The 21,494-nt window shown below is 32.9% G+C and overlaps 1 protein-coding gene across 5 annotated transcripts in view; it reads right to left on the reverse strand.

Moving 5' to 3' along the window:
- Window positions 1-21,494, reverse strand: part of EPHA7 (EPH receptor A7) — a 163,052-nt gene that overhangs the window by 104,099 nt on the left and 37,459 nt on the right. For all 5 annotated transcript variants that reach the window (XM_033102758.1, XM_033102757.1, XM_033102755.1 and 2 more), the window contains exons 4-5: window positions 2,197-2,352; window positions 1,007-1,342 (exon numbers count right to left, since the gene is read on the reverse strand). In XM_033102758.1, coding sequence (XP_032958649.1) covers window positions 1,007-1,342; window positions 2,197-2,352 — 492 coding nt within the window. The remainder of the gene's footprint in view (window positions 1-1,006; window positions 1,343-2,196; window positions 2,353-21,494) is intronic.

Below are 21,494 nucleotides of genomic sequence, written 5' to 3' on the forward strand. Positions count from 1 at the left end.
ATGTCCAGGAATTTGGGATGATACTGGTTTTTGACAGTCAGCCAAAGAGCAAAAAGACCTCGTTATAGCTTCTTACGATGCTCACACAACTCAGGACTTTAGTGCAGGTCCAATTTTATTAACAACAAATGACATAGCTCTTGGATATGTCTACTACATAGCATCTTCCTTCAGCAGCAAGAATTTTCAAAAGTTGAGGAAGCCCTCTATTTCTGAAACTTCCTTCAGTAATAAGATTTTTCTGAAGGTTTAGAAAGTCTCCAATTCATGGAACTTCCTTCCCAACTTGTATTTTCCAAAATATATGTAGCACAGCAAAGAATGACTGAGTAGGGCATTTCAAATGCCAGTGGAAACTGCTTTTAGGCTAAAGTATAAGTTCATAATCACCATGGCTATTATATTTCCTAATCCATTTCTTTTGAAATCCTCATGAGAGCTACCAAGTACTTATTCCAATATTAGGGACATTAATATGATCACAAATCTACTGATGAACTTAAAATTCCCTCATGCAAATTTTAATGCAGACTTGCCATATATTACAGACATCACATTCTATGTGGTAAAAAACTCGTTAACACTATGAGAGACAGTGCCACCAACTCTTTCATTATTCCTAATTATCATGTAGATTTTGATCATGAGCACATACCACACAAAAAAAAGATAAAAATATAAGAAACATCCTACATTTCATTTTACCCAATATTTCCACTCTCCTCTTCTAGCTCTTTTAACAGAGTTGCTTGTCTTAGAGCAGTCTTAACTGGTTTACAATTTATCCCTTTTATTTCTCCTGCCAGATCTCTGGAGGAGATGTTAATGAGTCTAGTAATGGTTTAACAGGCAACAGGAGAAATAACAAAGAAAAGTTAAAGGTGTGAATAATCAACAAGCTGGAATAATTGAGTTCTGTGTAGCCAAGTTAACTAAATATTCAAGTGAGACACCTCATTTATGTAGTGACATTATTCACTTAGTGAAGACAAACACAAAAACATACCTGCTTGACCAGTGGTGATACTGACAGCTGCAAAGAGCCTCTGGGACCGGCTTAAGTCAGAAACTCCATTTACAGCTTCAACTTCAAAAGTATAATTAGCGTGGGCTAGCAAGTCTATGACGGTGACATAGTTATCCTCTAATCCAGTTTGCTGGGGCATGTACCCAATGTTACTCCCGCAGGGAACACATTCGCCCTGCTCCCAGCTGCACCGCTTACACAGTATTCTGTAGGTCACATCGTTTCTTCCCCCGTTGTCTGCAGGAGGACTCCATTCCAAACTTACTGTGGTTTGGTTGATGTTGAAAATGAGATTCTGTGGTGCAGATGGAGGCCCTTTGGAAACCAAAAATAAATAAACAAATAAACAAAAATAGGAAAAAAAGCAAACAAACAAAATGAATGGTAGGATCTGTGTGGGGCATTTAGCTAGTGGCTCAATTACCATACAGAAAACTGGTTGAAATGCTTTTCTTTCACATAAACGTTTCATTACCTTTCCTAGAGAAGCCGTATAAAAGCCTCCTTGAATTCACTTGGCAAGAGGCTTTATTTATTTTCCATTTAATATGTCAAAAGGAAAACAGGATAACAACTGTCTTTGTACTTTCACCACGGTCTTTAGCTATTTTCCTTCCAAGCAATTAAAAAAGAACAGTTAATGTACCTAAAAAAAACAGTTGTGCCGTTGTTTAAAAATAGTTTTCCTTTTAACCATACAATAGAGAATACATCTATTCATTTTTAATGTGCTCAAGAATGATTTACATGAGTGCCTGGCATTGGCTTTGTGTTTAGGTCTCTCAAAGAGTAATTGATGCACCAAAATGTGAGATTTGCTCTATTGAGTGATGGAATTTTAATTCAGAAACCTTTACTTCTTAATCACATTTCATATACCTGTAAGACTCAAATAACTTTTACATTTTATTTATGATTCCTATTAGATAGATGTGAAAAACACTATTAAAATACATCTTGATTTTGCAGACGTAAAACTGACACTGAAGTTGGTGTAAGATGTATTGATTTTACATTATTGTTTAGCTGTACCAGTTCGTGAAAACTTTTTCAATATTTAGGAAGAATTAAGAATGTATTCACGGATCCAATGCTTATGTTGATGTTCCGATAACATAAATGAGTGGAAGGGATATGAAAGTCCTTTAACTTGACTGTGATGAACTTACGTGTGCACGCCACATACGGTGGGTCAGAAGGAGCCCTGTAATACCCATCCTCACATTCACATCTCGAGGAGCCTTCTTTATCCGAAAAACTGTGAGTCGGACAACGAGAGCATTGAAGATCTTGAGAGGAAGATTTGTAGAACCCACGGCCACATGCTGGGTATGTAAAAGAAAGTGAAAACAGAAACATAAGAGCAAACAGACCCCTTTTTTCTAATTTAAGTAATATTTAGCAAAAAATAAAATATAAAATTCGATTTGTGAAAAACAAACTCTTTATGATAAAATGTTTTAACGTATGGATAGCAATAACCCAATTTTATAACATCTTAAAACAAAATAATAATAACCAAATGATACAGCAAACCTGCCCCTATAGTTGGCACAGTCACAAGTTGAGAGTCCCAAATTGAACACAAGCATAATTTATTTAGAAAAAAATCTTAGGCTATTTAATTCAGGGTAACTCTGATTTCAATATAATGAACTTGTTTGTTGACTTGCATGAGCATACTTCAAAGTTACATCTGCAAATTAATATAGCTGTGAATTAATTTTTCATGTATTAATTTGATGTATAATGAAAAATGTTGAAATAGTTTTAATCACCTACTAAAAATAATAATGATGTAAAAAAAATTTCATCTGAAAATTAGAGAAAATGTATTCCCTACAAACATTCAGGAAAACTTCAAGGTATAATTTCAACCACTTTAACTTAGAAGGCAGGTTCCTTTCCACTAAGCAAATTTCCTTGTTACTAAAAATAGTGAAATCCCATGAATAGGAGAAACCTATTCTACCAGAATTAAGGAGAAAACCATCAACTGTAAACAGACGAGGAGTGTTTCTCCTCAGCTGACAGAGGCTTAGCTGCATTCACACTACTAACAGCAACTGCTCTCAGCAACGAATAGGCAGGTACCGAAACCGTCCCTATCACAGCCGAGAGAAGCTGCTTTTACTCTCTGAGATCCTATTTGCTATTAAATCAAGTAACCTTGAACCATTTCCTATCACCGGGTATTTTATATATTTAGTAAATTAAATGTTCATTATTTCCACAACAGTTTTATTAACAAATGGTATTATGCATTGAATATATTAAATATATTCAATTTATCCTTCATAGTTATTAAATGAATATCTAAGTTTTAGTGACCTTCACATTTAATAGAAATTAATAGATCATATCTATAAAGATTAGCAAATATTTAACATAAATTCAATTATAACTTTTAAATTTATTATATTCACGTTTATTTAGTGTTCTCAACTTAGGCATTATTCAGTAACTTAATCATATTTTCACTTTTGGGTGGGGAAAATAATCCCTTCTTATCAAGATAGTATATTCTCCAGAAAAAAGTTGAGTCATTTTCTAGTTTTGTTCACATGCTGAATATTTAATGCATAATTCTGATACAAGTGAAAGCTCAGAATCATGTGAGTTTCAAGAAAATAAGGCTGTTTTTACATGAACAAGATAGGTATCATAGATAACTTAGAAACTTAATTTAAAGATATGTTATACTGTGATAAGTGGTAGATATGAAAACAGAATTATAAGCATCTCTTTGTGAATACACAATCCACTACTGCCCTCAGAAGCCAGCCTGCCTTTAGCTGGCTTTCTCGAGTCATACAAGTGGAAATCACTCATAACATATTAGGCAAAGAAGCTTAATGCATCCTTCACATGTTCTCAGCAGCAATTACTAAAAGTCTAAGGCACAAAGAGAACAACGAGATTGATTACAAAATAATATAACAAAATTATAACACTTAAAAATGTGTCTAAAGATACGATCTTGCCACACACAAAAAAAATGGTTATTTGGTAGGATAAAGAATGTAGCATGGGAAAAAAAAAGAATTTAGCATGGATTTCTCGGGATGGAAACTCCTTTCTTTAAGTATTTACTGTTTCTTGTGCTATGCATTATCTCTAATTTAGATATAACATCCATGAAACAGAGAAGGCAATGCTTTACCCACAGCCCGCAGCTTAATAACATTAAGACCCAGAGAATTAAAAGACTTAGATAGATAGATACAGAGATATAGATGTAGATTTATATAGATATGAGAGAGAGAGAGAGAGAGAGAGAGAGAGAGAGAGAGAGAGAGAGAGGGAGAGAGAGAAGAGAAGAGGTATATGCTTAGAGTCTTTAATGACATGTGTGTATTTACTTACTTTTTACAGGGAGAGGAGGTTAAGGAAGCAGGGGCATGGCGTACAGAATAGCAACATGATTTAACATCTACAAGGTGAGGCTTCCAGAATTGCAAACTACCTAGAGGAATCCCTCAGGATTCACATTCTTCCATTGCAAATAAAAGCCTCTAACTGAAGGCTTATTCCCATTTTTCTCACAAATAAGGAGGTGCATTTTTGCTTAACATTCATGATTTACAGAATATATATACTACCTAATGTAGAGAAATTTAAAATCCTTATCACTCAACTTTCAAATTACATTAAATTCTGTTACCACTTTAACAGATGGGAAAACAGACTTGAAGCAAAAGTAACCTGAATTCTTCAAATAATTCTGTTTGTCTAGGTTAAAACTGGATTTAGAACACAGGACTACTGATACTCAACCATATGCCATTGCACCAGCCTGACTGCTAAATGAGCCAAACTTGGGCATTTAGTCAATGGTTCCCAAGGGCTTTAGCAACCCTAAAAATTAATTTTCAATGGTTCCCTATTGTCTTGTATTATACCTTTTATCAATTTAAAACTATTTTAATTTAGAAAACTATGAAATAATATTCTAGCATACTTTACAGAAGTATTATTAAATAGATATTCTCAATTTCACTATGAATTTTGGCACTGGTGATGACTTCTAAATCATGGAGTACATGTATGGCTATTATTAAATAGATAATGATAGAGGCAATACTGGAAAGATGTGGTCATAAAAGTCTTAACATTTTATCTGTGAAGTAATATTATGTTTCAGTTCAGTTAATATTGAAAATAATGAGTTGCACTGAGACAGTTTTCCCTTAACCTCTAAGGAACTATTAATGTACAGTTATTTAAAACATATATATTAGCCTCTCCTACCCCCACCATGGTTTTGCTTTCTGTGGATTTGCCTTACCATGGTCTCAGTTACCCATTGCCAACTGACATCCTCCGTGATCAAGGATCATCCCAAACAGATGTACTGTCAGAAGGTCAATCGTAGCCTAACCAGTGTCACATCGCCTACTTCATTTACCTCACTTCATCTCATCACATAGACGTTGCATCATCTCACATCAGCACAAGAAGGGTGAGGAATAGAGAAGGGATACAGGAATAGCTTTCTAGGAATTGTGCAATTACAGTTTTAAAACTTTTATTCTTTTGCTTTATTTCTCAATTTGTTCAACAGCATGTGAACGCAAAGCAAACTTAATATAGTATGTTATCTATTGTAAAGTTAGGTATACTAAGAAACATACCATTTTAATTCCCTACCTTTTGATAGTTTTTGTTTTTCAACTGAACATTTTTTCATTGTTTTAAGTTAATGTTTCGTTTTATTGATGAAAATTAGTAATATGTATAAAGTTTACTTTCAATATTTCATTACTTTTGTAAAATAATCTTTCACCTTTTATTTTGGTAATAGTATTTTTATCAGTGTTATCACAAGGCCTGAGATTGCTTCTTTTGACTTTTTTTCAGTCCTCAGGGCCTTAATGAATAAAATGGCATAGGACCATTTTCCTAGAACCAAGAACTATGATCTTGTCAGATTTCATACACTAAGCAAGTTTTCAACTAGTCTGTTCTTTAAATGGAAAACCACCAAAGAAAAAGGGAATCTAGGAAGCACATTTAACTTCTGTTTACCAGACAGTATCAATATTATCTACTGCAGTATATCCCCTAAATCATATTACAATATACTATATTACAAGATCTGCAATAGTACTACTGCAATGAAATAAATGTAATTATATTTAACTATTATTAAAAAATAATATTGTCCCTATGTAACTAAAGTGGTTCAAACAATATTTGGAATTCAAATTTTTTTAAAGGAACACAAAAGGCAATGGGGTTTCCTATTTATAAATGAATTGCTTAAGAGTTATAATACTGTAACAAAATCCTGAACACAGAGATATTTAAATATATAAAAGAGTTGATACTAAATCTTTATATTCTGTTTCTCAGTTAAACTCTCCTAACAATCACATACTCCATAGTTGTCTACAATGGATGTCAAGTATTTAAGCACTAGGGTGCCAGGTCTTTGAGTATATACTTGCATGAGGCAGTCCAGGGAACAGTCTGAGTACTGACGGTGTAACAACTCTGCATTCTCGATTAATGATTTTAAAGGTCATCCTAAAATCCACAGACAACTCTCCACCCTTTAGGCTAAGCAATTAGGTGAGATGGAGTATCTCTTCCTTTTGAATGAGGGTACAGACACTCAAACATACCCTGATTCTTTAGGTTTATTACCTGTAAGGATAAGCTTGAGGGATATCCTATCATATTATATTTCTAAGGACCTTCTACCACCAACTGGTTATCTCAGAAAATCCACATACTTCTAGATTCCTCTACATCGAAGAAAGATTTCCTGGTCCTTCATGAACTAGTTTTTGAAAATACTGAACTCACACTTTAATCTCAGACATACTTGACATCATCCCGGACATTAAGGCACTGATAATCCATTATCTTATTCAGCTATGCTCCATGACTGCACGTTAGTGATGGCTGGAAAAGACACTAATGCCTTGGCCCCGTCACAGTAATTGAATTATTCCTAGAGCTTGGACATTTCTATATTTTAAAAGCTTTCCAGGTTTTTAGAATCTTCATTCTGGAGGTTCTTTTCTCAGACTATGAAGGTCTCTAACAATGCATGATAGACAAATATCTCCACCAAAAAATTAATGAGGGAGATAAAGTGAGATATTATGGAGAACATTAATAAATTAGATTTAAAAATATAAAAATGAAAATTAATAGGCCAATCAAAAAATAGGCAAAGAATCTGAATAGATATTTCTCTATGGAAGATAAAAATGGCCAATAAACACTCAAAAAGATGCTCAACATCATTAGCTATGAGGGAAATACAAATCAAAACCTCAGTGAGATACCACTTGTACCCAATAGGATAGTTATAATAAAAAAGACAGAGGAAACAATGGTCAGTGGGAATGTGGAGAAATCAGAACGCTTATACACGGCTGTCAGGAATATAATATGTTGAAGGCACTTTGAAAAAAAAATCAAAATGGCAGTTCCTCAAAAGGTTAAACATGGTTACCATATTACCCAACAATTCCACACCTAGGTATATAACCAAGAGAAATAAAAACATATATCGACACAAAAATTTATACATAAACGTGCCCAGCAGAATTATCAATAACAGCCAAAAAGGGGGAAACAACCCAAATGTCCATCAACTAATAAATGAATAAACACAATGGAATATGATTCAGCAATCAAAAGGAGTTAAATATTGACACATGCTACAAAATGGATGAACCTTGAAAACATTATGCTATGTGAAAGAATCCAGTAACAAAAGATCACATATTATATAATTCTGTTTACATGAAATATTCAAAATAGGCAGCTCTATAGAGATAGAAAGTAGATTAGTGGTTGCTAAGGGCTGGGACAGTGAGGAGAAATGGTGAGGGTCTGTTAATTACTACAGATTTATTTTGGGGGTGATGCAAATGTTCTAAAACTGCTTTGTAGTGATAGTTGTACAACTCTATGACTATTAAAAAACACTGAATTGTTCACTGCGATGGGTGTGTTGTATGGTATGTGAATTATATCTCAGTAAAAATGTTATATATAATAAAATTCATTAATGCAACTTCAAATTAAACATTTAAGTAAGCAAACAAAGAAATACCATATTTTATCAGTTGATAACATATCACTTTGCCTTTCCAAAGACATACATTCTACACTTGTCTATTTTTATAAAGCTGTATCTAGGTATAATAAATTAACTACGAATTATTTAAAATTTTGGAAAATCAGTAATAAATATTTCTTTATCCCGATTTGTTCATTTCAGTGTTACATAAATAATTTATCTTTGACCTGAGGAGTAGCAATTTTATTTGCATAATTTTGTAACTTAAAAGAAATAGATTCTTATCAATACCAAGTTTATATTTAGGGGATTTTTGATACATTATATACAAAGTGAGTTTTTAGTGAATAGACTTTAAACATCCTTATTTTTTACCCACATCACTTTGCCCAACAAGGGCTGATTTCTTCACCCCCCACCCTTAGCCTCCCATGAGCTAACTGCATACAACTAGACTCAGCTTCCTCAGGTCTTACTTTGTTTCCAGACCTGATTTTGAGCACAATTGAATTTTTTTCTGAAGGAATTATGTGTATGTGTCTGTGTGTAAAATATGAGGTTTTGCAGATGTTTCCGGCCACAGTTACGCAGCTGCAAAAGTTTATTAATTATGAACTATAAGTGGATTGTTCTGTAATTGAAAGTTTCTGGGCTTTAATATTATCGTAGAATCTACATACATATATAGTTAGGGATTCTAATGAATGCTGTTATTTTATTTATTACAAATGGACATTTTATTTAATTCAGGCAAAGCTAGTCTGTTTCCATCGGAGGTTTCAAATATTTGTGTCATATTAATACTGCAAAGAGGAAAGCACAGCTTGTAGGAATAGAACTCCCACAGCTCAAAGTGCTGACCTCATCTGGGATGGACAGATCCAGAGTCTGTATTTTAATCCTATTGACAGTGCCTCAGTGGGAATAATTACAAAAGTCTGCCTTAAAAGCCAGATCTCCTGTCACTGATATGCTATGATTTTTCACATTGAGAATGAACAGCGGGCAGGGAGGATAAAAACAACATGATGTAATGAGTATATTATGGTTTGTGAGGCACCATCCCAATTACCCTACAACTAACTTGTAACAGTTTAGAAAATAAATGATGCACAATATAAAGTTTGTGATAACAGGTGCTCAAGTGCTGAAAATAATTTGGGAACTTTTAATGCTAAAAAGAAAAATTAATTTCAAGGTATTGTAAATATATCTTATTTATTTGTTATTTAACTGAGCACTTAATGTTTTATTGATACTATACTGTGGGAAAGAAACAGATATAAGCTTTTAAAAGTTTTATTTTTAAGATTTTGACTGAAAAAATGAAATAAAACAAAGCATTACGTAAACACAGTTTTTCTCCTTTATTAAATTATCAGTTTTGAATATGCTAGGAATTTTGCTGAGATGTGGCATTAAAATACCCTTTATTTTACCAGAATATCACAGTTCTGATGTCATTACCAAAAATAATTTTAAAAGAATAAAATATGTCATATTAAAACGTTCAAAATCTCTTTTTTATTCTTATTCTACTTTATAAATATTAGGCTATGTTAAAGAGGTGATGTGATACAGCAAAAACACTGGATTTTAACTGAAATGATATGTGTTCTAATCCACTCCACCACTTACTTACATGTAAGTTGGACAAAGCCACTTCACATTCTTGGGCTTCACTGTCCTTGTTTCTTTGTTATTAATTATTAAGTGCTATAGACACACTGGTCATTTTTATACTTGTATATGCAAAAGGTTGTTTTAACAATAACACAGTAATCAGTCATTTAGGTGTTAAAACTCCCATACAATTGTCTTCAATGAAATGCTTTAAAAACACTTATGTTTCTGCCACCATCACCACATCCTCAAAACTCCACATACAAACTAACACCCCCTTAGTCTTTCAGTGGTGTCTCAGCAAGTGTATCAGGATTGCTTAAACGTCACGGATTCACCCTAACTCTCACTACACCATTGTTATTAAACACTATCTGAGTTCCCAGATATGTGCACATTCATTTTGACTCATGCAAGTAAGGATCTAGAAATGAAAATTTAAAATTATGTAAATTACTTAAAAATCAACTCCCATAAAAGCAAAAATTCAAAATGAAATCAGACCCTTCTGGATCTCACTCAACATTGTCCTTTAGGTCCATTCTAAGAGATCAAACTACATATAAAAAAAATTATCCATGAAATCTCAGGATTTAGGAACCCCATTAGGAAAGAACTAACACACAGTAATCTTAACTCTAATTCAAGTCTACAACAAAATAGCATAATTATGGGGTTGCCATGGACTAAAACTACTTAAATTAGGGGAAGCTAGCTGACCAAACTCAAACATTACATTACTTATTTGTAAACACTAAAACATGTGTCGTATTTATGACACTATTATTTTTCTAAAAGATTTCTTTCAGGTGATGTCACTATAAACAAGAGGTAAGGAAAGTTCTTAAACAGCAATTGATGTTAGGAAGATTTTAGACAGGGGTGCAATTTCTTACAGCATTTATGTCACTGTCAAGTTTATTTTCAAATATTTCTCTTAGATTCATTAAGTTTTGTAATTTCAGTTTTATTATTCATTCTCATTATGCTATTTCTCATAGTTTTAAAGCATATCGATGGAGAAAGGTCAGATAATGCAGGTTTTACATAAAAAATATAATGTAAAATATATGAGTCAGAATTCCTCTTTTGAAAGATTAATACTCTTGTTTTAACATAATCATTTTTAAAACATTTCTTTAAAAGATAAAATTCATATTCTGAATGACAGACACTGTTAATTTCATCCATAATGTCTCACTTCAATAATGCTGAAAAGTCAATATGACTTCTTGTCCTTTATATAAATTATGAGTTTGGCTTCCCCTCCAGAATATACTTAGTTGCATGACCTTTGCAAATTTACTTTCCGGGCCCCGTTTTTCCACGTCTAAAACAGGGAAACCTAATAACACGATGACCTCATAAGACTGTTGTGAATGTAAGTACATAACTGAATGAAGAACTTAGCACAGTGCCTAGCAGAGAATTAGCACTCAATAAATAGTTAATTACCGATTATTTCACAATGTGAATTTCCATGTGAAGTTTTGATCCCACTAGTTTCTACCCCCGATAAACCATGAGCCACTTCTCCGTTTCCAGATGTGTACGCAAACAAGAACCACAAATTATTAGACCAAATTATTCATTCATTCCTTGACTAAATAATTACTGTTTGCCTACTCTTTGCATTGTGCTGGTCAATGGACCAGTTATATCTGCTAAAAGACAAAGAAGATGATATTTAATATCATATCACCTTTGACCTAGCATCAAATGGCATGTATAATCATTTGGTTATGAGCTTAAGCTAATTAAATTTCTGATACCTCATAGGAAATTACTTATATCAATTATAAATATTGTGCCTTACTTTGTATGTTTTGCAATTTATTGCTTTATTATCTCCTATTTATTATCTCCTATTTCAGTGGTAAATATAGATAGACTCTAAAGTCACCTTTCCTGCCAAAGTTGCAGTATTTCATCAACGTGAAGAAAACTATTCAGCACAGATAGACATGCAGGAAATGTGTGTAGGGACATATGATTGACCAATTATTATATTTAAACTGGAATGCTATCTGTGGTAGTTATTGGCTTGTTTTTCAATGAGGCTAATAGTACGTCTGGCAGTATCAGAATATTCCCTGAGGGCAGAGTACCTAAAATTAAAAAACTTCAGCTCGACCAGAAATGTGCATATAAATACAAATGTTGAGATTTCATTATGTTTAATAAAGTGAATATTTTTAGTTCAATTCAAAGAATTAAAATTAGACTATTTTATGATACATCAATAAAAGGTTTTTCTCCTACAATATATTTAAATCTACATATCTGTAGAAAAGTTTGTAAGATCCATAGCCAAATTGAAGAGGATTAATTCTATCTTAATTTCTTAAAATAAAGAGCAGTCATTCCCTTTCAAGCAGTCTCAGACATGGCTTTCACCATCAGTTTTCTGCAATGATTTCAAATATGATTAAAACAAAATCATCGGTTAAAGCAATCTTTCTAGCTATTTTGTGAAGACTACTTCTTTCCTTATTTAGTCAGTTACGAAATGTGGATCAATACTGTCTTGTGAAGCAAATAACCCTAAAGCAGTTTAAGGCCATTTGAACATATGGGGAGATAAATAATTATTTCTGTTATGTCAGTGGAAAATTTTCTGAAGATCATAAAGGAATCAGTTTACCCTGAAGCATGATATTTAAAAAAGATTCATCAGGACAATGAGGAGATTCGCTCAATCCTTAATCTTAGAAATAAAAGGAAATAACAGGAAGAGTAAATCCTTACAACAAATGATGTTGCTGAGCTCAATCGTTTTATCAAAAAAAGAAACTAGGTACACACACACACAAACACACACACACATACACACAAAGCAAACAGACATATACACACACACATACACGTGTATGTGTGTGTGTATATACATGTATTTACATATATTATATGAGATAAACAGAACTATTAGAGATATAAATTTATAAAATTCTCTAAGTAGATTCCCATACTCCTTAACAGAAAATCAGTTCACCATTAATTTTTATCTGCACATCAAGCAAATAATCTGACAGCTTTATCTGTATCCTATATGCTTGGCACCCATAGCATTTTGCATGCAAACAGATAATGTAGGTACTATTAGAATCATTTAAAATGTTTTTTAGTAAAGTTTAGGAAAAGTAGCTATGTTAGATATGTAAAAAGACATCTAGTTTAGTTCCTTTAAGAATAACTAACTCATCCTCCCAATTCAAAAACAAGAATATTCTAGTTTTAGATAATCTAGAATCGCTATATTCTACAGTGTACACAAATTCTTTAATTCCTGTTAGCAATTAGGAACTACACAGGCCGCTATTAAAATAAATTCTTGTAATTAACATTTCTATTGGAAAACAGAACTATCACTGATGCCTTACATTATGAAAAATGATTTTAATTTATTTCTTACTGCCTCTGTTCTAAATTTTAAAAAAGAATTATTGTGAACACATTAATTTTTATACAATGAGCATTATAACTTTTGTTTTCTTTTAGTATGAGCACAACCGTGTGTGTGTGTGTGCGTGTGTGTGTGTACCCATATGGTTTTGTACATTTATGTTTTCCTGTTCGATTTCATATGTTGCTAAGATAAATTAATTCATTTTGCCTATGGAGAGCCATGACAAAACTAAGGGTTAAAGCTTATTTATATGTATATGTAATATTTCACTTTTTTTCAAGGCAAAACTTAAACCTAACAGGAAAACTGGATAATAACATAAAGCAACTTACCATTAATAGTGAACTCAGAAAAAATAATGTCAAGTACTACAAAGTATCAGACTAAACATATATGCCTGCATATTTCAATCTGAAATACACTGAGACATTTAGAAGTGAAATACTATTTCCTTAAGGTAAAGGATAATTATGTAAATGTGTACATTTCCAAATGAAAAACTTGTTGCAAGTTTTCTGGAATATAATGATTGATTCTATTTCTACACTAATGATGCTGCAAAAATAATATTATGTACAGAAAGCTAATAGTGCAAAAAAAATCTTCCTAATTAATTATAATCAAATCATCTCAAAACCTACCTAAAAGTTTGGAAATATACTAACCATAATACAGATAAGAAAGAAAATGTTCAAAGATTTCATCCTAATGAAATGGCAATGAATATACACACAAAAAGCAGATGACAGACCGTGAAAACATACTGTCACAAAAGACATATTCTTTAGGGAGAGTGGATCAGATGGTATTTTCAGAATAGATTTTTTTCCTCCAACATTGAAATTGAATTATCCTTTGGTGTACATGTTCAACAAAAGACTGATAAGAATACTAGTTATATAGATCTAAATAAACAGAATGTCTAAAAGCCGAGGTGTGATTGACTTTGCCCTCTGTAATTTAGGGATAATCAAACAAGGATGTGAGAATACAAACACCTTTGTGAGTGGATGTATACCAATGGAGAAATGGGGCATCTGATGGTTGAAATCTTTCATGTGCTTTTATTTCATTTCATCATAATGAACATTATACCTACGCATGACAAGAAGAAGGGTGATCCTTGCCAAATGCCGACACAGGAAGAGAGAGGCCTTACCTTGTAAGAATCTAACTATTCCTTTTGCAACTTTTCAACATGATTGTTTTGTAGTTTAAATTAGTAGTCTTTTAAGTAAGAGGCTTAAAAGGTGAATCTATTCAAGCTACAGATGTTAAAGGACTTTCTTAGTGACAGTGTCAATATAGATTTTGAAGTTCTTAGATTTTCAAAAATGAAATCCTCTTACCACACAAATAGTGTCGAATGAGATAAAATATTTTGCAAAATTAGAACTTGGAGGAAACAGTTTTTTTTTCTTAATCAAAATAAGGTGCATTGATTGCTCTTTGTTATCTTCATTATATCTTTATAAATTTGTCATCTAAGTTATATACCCAAATGGCATGCAGCCTATAGAATATTAAATTCCCAACCAACAGAAAGCATGAAAATAACATGGAGTCTCACAAAAGTTATTTAAGTAGAGCATTATTTTATTTTATTTTATTTTTTAAGTCAGGCTCAAATTTAGAGATTAATATCAAGGAGTAAGCTATGTGGTGCTGACTATCCTGAAGAAGATTCATTACAAATATATTTGGTAAAATTTCAAACCACACATCTTAGTGAAGCCATCTCTGACCTCTGGCTTAGGATACTAAATCCTTCCTCTCTCTTCCCATTCCTATAATTAAGAATTATAGAAAAGATTTATGTCTATGTCTATATCTACATCTACATATATACCTTTATATCTATATCTGTACTTATATATCTCATGCTGGCGATAGTACATCCTTATTACAGTTGTACAAGGTAGTTATCATATTTTTCCAATTAATATAAAAGTGTTAATTATATTTCCTTTATATTTCATTAGAGTGTGGTCCTTTGAAGTTTTCTGTATGAGTGTCATGCCTCAGTAAGCAAGTCTTTAATACAGTCCAGAATGTTAGTGTTTTATGTATATTTATGTAGACTGCAATTTTGTTTGCCAAAATAGAAGAAACTTTCATGTTTTGATGATTATGAAAAAGTTTATGAAACAGTAGAGAATAGTATTTAAGGATGGAGGCTATGGAGCCAAACACCTTGAGTTCAAACCATAGATTCAAATGCTAGATCTACCACTAGACTATTATCATTATTATGTTAACATAGTGAAGAACACTATTTTTTTAATATGAAGATAATTGTGCTCCCACTGAAACATACAAAACCTTGTGAATATTCTCCAACATTTTTGCAAACAATCTGTTTAACTGCATGAATATGTAAATCATGTAGCTAAATGTCTGAAAGTTTCCACTTAGGAATCCCTTTAATAGTTTCAACAACTAAAAAAAAAAAAAAATCACGTATATTTAAAATAACATCATTTAAAATAATCTTCATTTGAAAACTAACCTATTTTCCCTTCTGTTGCTTTTGTTCTGGATAAATTTACTTTGTTAGTATGTTATTTAGGGGGAGAAACAACTCAACCCTATAGCATACAATAAAAGGAAATATGTAAAACACACATTTAAATCAGCGTAACTTGCCATGTAACACCAAAAAACAACTTAAGAATGACTGATAAAAACTCAGAGATTTGAAAGGGTTAAGAAAAGCTCCATATCTTGCAGGCAGCTGTTACAGACAAAACATTCAGAGAGAGAGAGAGAAAGAGAGAGAGAGAGAGCAAGGGAGAGAGGGAGAGAGAAAGAGAGAGAGGAAGGGGGGAGGGAGACAGGGAGAGAAAGAGAAAAACAGATTTCTGTGACAATACAACTTTTTTTCAAGTTGTTTCATGCTTTTCCTTTGCTACCCTTAAGAGTGATATAATAATCCCTATACACTTTAATATCAATCAGCTTTCTATCCACATCTGCAAAGTCTGACAATTTTTTTTTTGAAGACAACTAAGGAAAATGAAAGCTACCATGCTCTTCCTTTATGGCCACAAAAGGAGAAACAAAAGTCACAGTATTTCAGTACTTCTGTCGTTACTTCCCTTAACCAGTAGGCCCACAGAACCTGCATTGTAAGAGATTTATAATATGTGGATATGAGAGAAATTAGGCAAAAGGAGGTAGAGCCTTCTCATAATTAATAACAAGTCTGAAGATAAGAAACACAAGAGAAAGTGAGAAGACACACTCCAAAAAGCATGTCACCAGCAGTAATCAAGTGGCAAATGGTGGTTTCATTTTCATATATTAATACAACACTGGTAAGTCTGCAGCCAAACAAGTGACATGAGTCCTGTGAGATAGCAACTGATCATTATGTATGAAAAGAAAAGTTCAAAGATGCTTCTCCCATGTACAGGAATATATGTGGCCGATTTTCTAGAAAATCATGCCGTCCATTATAAGATAAATACTCACTGTCTTCCATAGCAATGTACCTGAACCAAAATAATGAAAACTATATACTTAAGTGCATATAACTGAAGCCCTGCCTGTGAGGAAATGTAAGTCCTCTTCAGCTCTTCAATCCTGGTCCCCAAATCGAAGATTCAGGCAGAATCATGCACGCTCTATTTCCACCTTAGAGGCAGATCCTTAAAACACAAATTAATTGTCCATCCTTTTCTTACGTTCCCATCATCAATTCTATACCTTAGAAGTCTTTGCTTTCCGAGACAAGTAGCCCCGAGTCCTCCCACTTCCACATTCCTAGCCATATCTGAGAGTAGCACAGCATGTACACTTTACTAAGAATCACCAAGATCTAGAAATAATTTACACGGGAAGGACAAGGCTCCAATATATTACAAAGTTTTCCTGTCTGACATAGGAATATAATTTTTAGTTCTTGTGCGTACTACTTTTCAAGTGGGGGTGATTTTGTTCCCAAGGAATATTTAACAACGACTGCAGACATTTTTGATTATTATAACTATAAGGGGGTGATGTTACTGGCATGTAGTAGGTAGACTTCAGAGATGCTGCTAAACATTCTACAGGGTTCTCCACAGCAAAGAATTACCTGGCACAAAATGTCAATAGTGCTACTGGTGAGAAACCCTGCTTTACTACAAACAGGTATCTCTCAGTTTTATTTCTGAGTCCTAGTTATCTCCTTGCTAATGAGCCCTTCTTAACTAAACAAAATAAAAAGGGTATGACTAGATTATTTTCATATTTAAACAAGAACAGAACATAACTTTGTTATAAAAGTTAGCTTCATCTTTAATCAACTTAGTTTTGCTTCCAAGTTCTCCAGCTAAAGTGCTACGTAGATGATTTGCTGATTAGCATCATTTGAAATGTCTGTCAAAAAAAAAAAGCTCTGAAAAACTAAAGTGTTATAAAGATTTGACAGAACTACTGTGATAACCACCATCCCTTCTCTCATATCAGTATTTCCTATTTCAAGTGTCCAGCGACATATAAGGTGACTCCATTTTATAAAGCCCATCCTAACCTAAAATTCAAAAGGGAAAAACGATACATAACAGCCTGAACTTGTCATTCCTTCAATAGAGAACACCTGAAGTTTCTACATGCTTCTACCTCTCATACTAAGTTAATTCCTGTCCATTATTCTTTGATATTCTCATTACAGTAACCCTGGGTCAAATGTTTATCATATCTCATCTTATTTACTGTACTCTCTTCCTGTAGAGTCATTCATTTATTCATTTATACGTTTATTCAACAAATAAACTGAAGACGTCTTATGAACTCAGTATGAGAAGAACTATAGACATTGTGGGAAGAAATACAGACACAGTGCCTGTCCTGACAGAGCTCTCATCTGACAGTAGAAGGTCAGTAATTACACAAGCAATGGTAATAAACCATGGTGTGTTAGGAAAGGGAATCACTGATGAGTGGCATCTCTCCTGGTATAACTGAAACCTGCAGAATAAGTGAGAAACTTTTAATATTTTTTTTTAAGAGTAGAAAGAGATTATTCACAGGCAAAAAAAACAATAGACAGCAGAGAGAAAAAAGACCATGGCACATTTGAGGCAACGACTGAATGTCAATGTACTGGAATATAGAATACAAGTGGAAGACAAGTAAGCGATGAAGCTGGAAAAGAAGGCAGGGCGGGAGTTAAGAAGTTTGTATTTTATTCTAAGAGGAATAGAAAGCCATTGAAGGATTTTAAGAAGAGAGTGTTATGATAAGACTCACATGTAGAGAGACCACTCTTGAAACAGTGGATTAGCAAGAGGCAGAAAAGAGAACAGAGGAGGCTGCGGCAGTGACACAGGTGAAAGAGGATGGTCAACTGTAATAGGATGCACACGTCTGTTTATAGAGAACTGGACGTTCAGTAGAACTTTGGGAGGTAGAATGAAGAGATTTTTTAGTATTCTCCGCTTTCTAATCTTACACTTTCCAATCATTCCAACACACACCAGCAGATTTGATTTTGAAATACTGGAAATTAAAACGCAGTTTGATTTACAGTAGCAAAGAGGATCCTTGCAACATCCTATGAGATATTCAAGGCAAGCAGATTTCCCTCTTCTGACAGACGACAAAAGGAGAGGCTCAGAGTGATTGATTTATGCCAATGTATAATGTTACTAGCAGCAAAAATGGGCTTAGAAACACAACTCAGTTTTTCAATCCAGTTCTGTTCCTAGTAGTGTGTTTCTTCTGGATCTAGACATCTGCCAGGCTTGCGCTGTTTGGTGTATGTTACATATTCTGGCACCTGATTACTGTCAAGTATAATTTTCTAATCATTTCATAAATGTATATGTTTATTCAGTAACCATTCCACATAGAAATGGAAATAAAAGCATAAAGTCTTATTACAATGAATATAACTGAATGAATAAAATCATAGACTTTTATATTAAGCAATACTGGAAGAAGAGTCTATTAGCATTGCCCAGTCTTAAATTATGTTTCACAAGGGTTAGCCGGCAATGTGATCAGAACATAAATATTTAATGAAATATGAAAATCAAATTTGCCTTCATGCAAGTTCACCCTAAACACATATTAATTCCAAAAAAGTAAAAAAGTCGAATTGTGTCATCTTTCAAAACATCTTTTTTATTTCCATTTAACTGAATTTGGACAAGTAATCTTATAAGGTGCTTTATATTTTCAGCTCTAAATTTGACTTCAAAAAAAAGAAACTGTAATTAGTTCACTATCATGAACTATGAAGACATGAATCAGTTTAACAACTTAACTTTAGGGCAGCATAATTACTTTTTTTAGTTACACATATATAAATTTATTTTGGATATGGTAGATAACAACAACTTTATATTTTACCAGAGCAAAAACATACAAGAATACAGGTTAAAAAGAGATTACTTTGGAAACATAAAATGTGTTGAAAGGAAGCCAAACACTTTATATGGAAAGTGACTATATAATTTATTATCCAAACCAGGACCCTTTCAAGTGCGAAAGAGGAGCTATTAATAATAACAACAAAATGAGTGTTACCTCAATCACTGTAATGAGATAACAACACAGGGAAATGGCTTTCTAAGAGGTCATGAAATTACCATGAGCCCCTTAGCAAAATTAATTTTAGTACACAACTATAATAAATGAATAACCTAGACACACACCAAAGTCCTAAAATTGTGAGATTCTGGAAATTTTACCAGCTAGCTCCTCTACCAATGCTTTTCGAAGTGAGTTAGAATCAGTATATTTCACAGAAACAACTTGCTTAAAACTGAGTTTATTTTTCTTGTTGCTTGTTTTCAACCTTCCTCCACACTAACTAATGCACTCTTCTTTAGTGCTAAGAACCTGTGTTCCTTGCCATAGTTACAAAACAGATTTCAATCTCTAATTTATTTTTAAAACCTACTATTATTTCCATTTAACTCTTCAATCTACCTAAACAATACCCAATTAACTTAGAAAAGCAAAGCATAAAAACAAAACAAATTAATCCCTATTATATCTCTCATAATTCTTGCTCTGCAGTTCTGAACTGACACAGGACAAAGTAAATATTTTTGTAAGAGCAAAGCAAAAAACTTGACCTCAAACTATTAAGGTGTGAGTTGTGAACAATAACCACTCACAATATATCATACAAAAGCAATATGCTACCACAAAAACATTCCTCCACGGATACCAGACATTTTAATCCGTTTTTGTAAAGAAGAGCAGGTATTAAAGAGCTGAAACAGAAACAGAATTTTTAAAGATGCCTGCAGAAATAAATATCCTTTAGTAAGCAGCATTCTTACTGGGATTGCATTTCTTGAATATTCTCCATCAAGGAGATGAGAATATCAGTTTTTACACGTTAGTCCAGGAAAATGATAGTCTGAAATTAGAGCTGCTAAAAACAGGCAGGTACTGTGAAATTTAAGGAAATGCTGCATCAAGAAGCTAAAGGAACGAAAAAGGGATAAAATTCTCTTTATCCTTACAAAATTGGCACATTATTCCAAGTGAGGTAACAGGCAGAACCTCACAGAAGATTAAAAGGAATTTGAGGACAAATGTTTCATTCAGGAGGCTTTTTACTATATAGCAGATAACTTTCCACCCAGTAAAGAAAAGCTTTGTCTTTTATGAACTCCCATTTGAAGGTTTGTGTTACTATATAAAACCCCTATTTTCACTTATTCATGAATGTATTGGCAAGTACCCCTACATCATTCATACTTATAAAAATCAACATGGCAGGTGGCCCTTAATTTTTCACTGTAGCTATTAAAAGCTCTGCAGAAGGTGGCCGCCTTGCTTCCATTTGCTTTTCATTTTTTTTCAGTTTCCATTAAGCAATGCCCCCTGAACATTTTCAGAAAGCATCCTCTTTAAAAATAATAAAGTCCTCTTTAGAAAGAAATATGTAATAGATTTTTCTAATTTTTTTTTTTTTTTTACTGTTCTAATCACAGGTATCTTCATTTCAAAGGATCACATATGCTATTTACAAATTCATTTACTTTCAGTGCTCCATGCACATCTGTCCTTGACAACACAATTACAAACTGAGAAAACTGTAAGGTGATAAATTTTAAGTTAAAAGAAAAATAAGCAATATAAGCAAGTTATTCAGTTATTGGATAAGTAAGTGATACGTATCTCATTTTCATAATTGAGAACTGAAGAGAAATGGTGGGGAATACAAGATCTAATGAAATAATGCCTTTAAAATATCACATTGTGTCTTACTACCTTCTCTGAAGCAAAGATTTCCATTTTATGAAATCCTTTTCATCTCAAAATACGTCCTTAAAAACAAGGACCTTTCAGTTTTATTTATTCTATAGGGCAGATAAGCTGGTTCTTTTGGTACTATGATTATTAACGTATGTATTTAGTAATTCTAACTGGATAATTAATAAACATCA

The sequence above is a fragment of the Rhinolophus ferrumequinum genome, chromosome 3 (genome assembly GCF_004115265.2).
Source record: "Rhinolophus ferrumequinum isolate MPI-CBG mRhiFer1 chromosome 3, mRhiFer1_v1.p, whole genome shotgun sequence".
In the NCBI taxonomy this organism is placed as follows: Eukaryota; Metazoa; Chordata; class Mammalia; order Chiroptera; family Rhinolophidae; genus Rhinolophus; species Rhinolophus ferrumequinum.